Source organism: Lactuca virosa, chromosome 5 (assembly GCF_052849685.1).
Source record: "Lactuca virosa cultivar CGN04683 chromosome 5, Lactuca_virosa_CGN04683_v6, whole genome shotgun sequence".
NCBI lineage: Eukaryota > Viridiplantae > Streptophyta > Magnoliopsida > Asterales > Asteraceae > Lactuca > Lactuca virosa.
The window spans coordinates 381,857,706-381,862,769 of record NC_136430.1 but is presented as its reverse complement, the minus strand read 5'-3'; the positions used below and the strand labels follow the sequence as shown (position 1 = coordinate 381,862,769).

Here is a 5,064-nt window from a genome sequence, read left to right as displayed (position 1 = left end):
TGTTTATAATTGATAGCAGGGTTGAAACTGCAAGAAATAATAACATACTTTCTTTGATTTGCTTATTACAACAATATTTTCCAATAGTTCATAATACGACATTGTATTTTGGAACTATGACATCTATATATAAAATAATGATTTCCTGCAATTAGGCTATTTGGAATTAAATCGTTAAATTGGTTTGGATAATAAGAGGAAGCTCAAATTATGTTATGTGCTTATATTAAATCTCATCATCTGAAGCTTAGAGGGAGGTTAGAGATTATTGTTACAAGAGCCTTTGATAACAATGTATCTACCTGTTTGAAGGTTGTTTCTGCACTTTGCAGAGTTTCCACCTTTACTATACACATATAAAAGAAAAATCACCAATATTCAGTTGTTGATATCTATAGTAAGAAAAATGTCATTTCTAGAAATTCGAGTCTATACAGATCCAACAGTAATTGAAAGCTCATATAAATCAAGGATCTCAACATGAACTCAACTCATATTTCAAGATTACCTGTCATAAGATTCATTATTTGACATAGTTCCTTTGGCATGACTTGTAACAAGGGTATCAAAGGACGTTACTGTGATCCTAGTACACTTATTTTTTCATTAGATATTGATCTTCACTCTGGCTTTTAGGGGCTTCCACTAATAAAATAGAAGGGAGTTCAACCTAATACATGTTACTCAAATCATATTATTAAATTTTCCAAACATGTAACTGTAACGTACAGATTATTATTGATGAAATATATATATAACATGACCAACTTAAGTAAGAAACGGGTCATCTAATGCCATCTAGATTCTAGACTAAAATTTTCTTGTTGAAATGGAATCTAATGAAGGAGAAAAGGGAAAGTATGCATAGTTTAGGAGCAAAGGTGAGAAACATACATGAGGGTGGATGCCATATGCATAATGTACTTTGCTTTACGAAGACATTCACGATATAGCTACATATCAGAAAACAAAAAACAAATTTATCGGAGTATAGGTTTCAAATTGAGTAGTTGACTACCCATAAAAGTAAACCATTCAAAAAAAAAGTCAGAATTCCTTCATTCACATAAGAGTGCTATATTTTCTTGCCAGTACTTACTTACATAGTGCACATACACAATAAACATAAAACCTCGTAATTCAAAGTCTTATGCTATCAGTTCACTGTAGTTATTGATTCTTTGTCTACAAATACTCAAAATCTATGTCAAATTTCAAATTAAAGCGTTCTCCTTTTCCATCTAAAGTCAACTTCTACTCTCTTATTTAGAGCACGACATATTATAGGCCTGACAATTGGGTTGGGTTCGGGTTGGCGGGTTGGAATTCAGAAACTCAATCCAACCCATATAATATATGGGTTGGCGGGTCACGGATTGACGGGTTGGAAACATCAACCCAACCCAACCCACATAACCCGTATAAGTATATGGGTTGGCAGGTTCACGTGTCAGTGGGTCGAACCCAACCCGTATAACCCATTTAATAAGCAACACATTTTAAGATGAAATTGAAAAATCCAAATAAAATGAAGTCTAAAAGTCATAAACATTAAACATAAAGTCATAAACATCCAAAATAAACATTAAACATAAAGTCATAAACATCCAAATAAAACTCTAAAAATCAAAACATTCATGAAAAATGCAATTGTTCAAACATATAAAAAAACAAATGTGATAATTCATTCATGCTACAATTCTCATTTCTTCCTCCAACACCAACTTCTTCAAGATAACCTTCAAATAGAAACAATATGAACAATCAAATTTATGATCTTTTGAAAGCTACATAAATATTTGTACTAAAAAGAACTCACCAAATGACACCTTAAAGTATGTTCGAATTTGTAACCTCCATATTGTCTTCATTGATGTTCAAATTCATTACATTTTGAGTTAGGTTGTCAATAGCCACATGCAAATCAACTGCATAAGGAAAAGAAAAAAAATTAATACAAAATTTTAGATAATACGATAAAACCAAAAATTATGAAATATTACCTTTTTCTCCAAACAACCAATCCCGACTACAAACCAAAGCTTCAACCACATCGGGCTTCATGGAACTTCGATATTCATTCAAAATTCTTCCACCAAGACTAAAAGCCGATTCAGATGCTACTGTTGAAACGGAAACACAAAGTATATCCATAGCTAATTTAGCTAATTCAGGATACCTGTTGGGCTTTCCAAAACTCAAGCATGTTAATGGAAGAAGTTCTTTTAGCTCTTGGCTCAAGAAGGTATACATGCAATTGACTTGTGGTGTTGGAACCCGGATCATCATTATCATATTCGTCAAACTCCTATAATAAAAAATAATATATATAAAAAACGAATTAGCAATTTAGTATATTTAAAAACTAAACAAATATAAAATTCAAATTTAATAGTAATTAGAAAATATGATTTACCTCAAGAATGTTGTTTTGACTAGACTCTCCCCCAACATTACTTTGTCTAATGTTGTCGTTGCTCCCTTGATGTGATGTCGAGTCGGATGTTGTTGCATTTTTTGAAGCTTGCACATATTCATCATAAAGTTCATAAAAGGCACTCTCAATAGCCTTAAATTGTGATGAACCTTCTCCATAGAGTTTTTTATAGCAAAAGTCAATAAACGACAACTTATATCTAGGATCAAACACCACGGCTATAGCTAACAGAACATTAAAATCAGCCCAATATTTGTTGAACTTATTCCACATTTGGGTAGCTATTTTTTTCATATACTCATCGGGACTTTTCTTCTCTTCAACCAACTTCAAATGTATTCCAAATATTTGAGGGAAATACAAATTTGAAGTAGGATAAAGTGATCCTGAAAACTGAAGAGTTGCATCATAAAACACTTTCAGAAAGCTACACATTTTCTCAACTCTTTCCCATTCATCAGAGGACGGGCAATCTTGAAAGTTAGAATCATTCAAACTAAGATGCGAAAAGGCTAGTCGATAATAAAGTGCACAAGAAAGCATCATATAAGTAGAATTCCACCTAGTAGGAACATCTTGCATCAAAGCCTTTCTAGTGTCCAAAAGATTTTGTGAGCAACATTGAGAAAACCTTGTTTTTCTTGCTGAAGATCCTTTGACATACTTCACACATTCTCTAACTTTTTCCACAGCCACATCGATTTGTTTCAACCCATCTTGAACAATCAAATTGAGAATATGGGCACAACATCTCAGATGAAACAACTTACCATCATATACTAAAGAATTCATCAAACGAAATTGATTCTTAAGCAATCCAACACAAACATCATTAGAGGAAGCATTATCCAAAGTGATAGAAAACAACTTCCTTTCAATTCCCCAACTTTTGATCAAGCCACTAAGCTTTTCAGCAATAGCAACACCAGAATGTGGAGGAGGGAATTCAGAAAAATTTAAAATCCTCTTCTGTAAGACCCACTTGCTATCAACATAATGGGCAGTCAAACTCAAATAACCATCTGTAACAATTGATGTCCAAGCATCAGAAGTTAAGCATATTCTACTTGGGCATTTAAGCAACTCGCCACGAAGTCTAACACAATGACTTGCATGTAACTTTTTAATGTCTGCCTTTGCTGTGTTCCTACAAATATGACTGGAATTTGGTTCCAAATATTTGTAAATATTTCTAATTCCTTCATACTCAACAAAGGAGAATGGCAAGTCATGTCTAATAACAGCTTCAATCAACAATTCCCTTAGTCTTTCTTGACTAAACTTTGGATTTCTCAAATCCATTACACCTTGGCTATCGGAAATCATATATTGGCCAATGTCTCTAGTATTATTATCTTCACATCTCCTTCGATGGCGACGTAGATTACCGGTACCGCTTTCACTTCCTGTTTATATTTTTGACCACATTTGTTGCACACACAATATAGGGTTCATTTGGTGTTTTTCTTGGTAATTTAGTAAAGCTTTTCCAAACATCTGAAGTTGATGTCCTTGTTTTCCTTTTCTTTGAAGAAGTACTCTCAACTCCTTGTGATTCATTTGGTGCTTCAACTTCTTCAATTGAGTCATCACTTTCACTTTCTTCATTGTCAACCTCAACATGATTGTCAACAATAACATCTTCCATATCGACCTACACAAACAATATAATGATTAATAGTTTAACGCTACTGTTTAACAGAAAAAGAAGCACTACTGATTATTAAATAGTGGGTAAAACAAGTCAAAATCAGTGTAAAACAGGTTCAAAATCAGGTTCAAAATCAGTTTAACAAGTCAACAATGACACTACTGTTTAACAGAAAAAGAAGCACTACTCAGAATCATATTTTCATTTAACATAGTGGGTAAAAGATACACAATGTGGAAGCATTATATCTTCCTGGTCGATTTCTGTAACTAAGAAGCAAAAAATCAAAGATAGCAGTTGAATTCCTAAAGAACGAACTTGGATGATGATGATGATGGGATTTACAATCAAAGTCAGAAGTGTCGAACGTCGATGGATGACTGGATCATGAGCGAACGTCAAAATCTGGTGGTAATTCCGTAATTTACTAATCAATAGAGTGTATATACTATAGTCTATAGATTGTTACTTACCGTAGAGAGAAAGGAAGTTGGGTCGAAGTGTCGAACGTCGAAGCTAATCAGGAGCGAGTGTGATGTGCGAACGGCGTTGAGCGGATGAGGAGCGGCCCGATGAGTGATTGAATCATGAGTTCGTGATGTTTCTGCCTTCGAAGATCAGTCCATATCCTTCGTTCAATCGTTCAATCGGTCGTGAATGTGGATACTGGAAAGAGAGGCGTTTTTTTTTTTTTATTAGGGCACGCAATGGCTGGCTGCACATGGACTCAAGGAGCGAAGGATGGATGACTGGATCTGTGGATCATGAGCCACAACACAAGCCCACAATGCCACATTGCCCAAACATACAACTCTAATATTAATATGGCTGATGATACCAACGAATACCAAACTAATTTTTAAGGATATGATAAATAGAAAATAATAGTATAATATTAGATTGTTAAAAATTAAAATAAATAGATAATTAAATAAATTAGGCGGGTTGGCGGGTTGACCCGCGAACCCAAACACGT

At 34.0% G+C, this 5,064-nt stretch overlaps 1 protein-coding gene across 1 annotated transcript; it reads right to left on the bottom strand.

The window, feature by feature from the left end:
- Nucleotides 1–1,529: 1,529 nt before the first annotated feature.
- On the bottom strand, nucleotides 1,530–4,770 carry LOC145117581 (zinc finger BED domain-containing protein RICESLEEPER 2-like). Its single transcript, XM_079053882.1, has 5 exons — nucleotides 4,562–4,770; nucleotides 2,417–4,091; nucleotides 2,004–2,308; nucleotides 1,820–1,928; nucleotides 1,530–1,739 (listed from the first exon to the last, which is right to left on the bottom strand). Exons 2-3 carry the CDS (start codon nucleotides 3,761–3,763, stop codon nucleotides 2,171–2,173), a joined length of 1,485 nt encoding a protein of 494 aa, XP_078910008.1. The 5' UTR covers nucleotides 3,764–4,091; nucleotides 4,562–4,770; the 3' UTR covers nucleotides 1,530–1,739; nucleotides 1,820–1,928; nucleotides 2,004–2,170.
- Nucleotides 4,771–5,064: the final 294 nt, after the last annotated feature.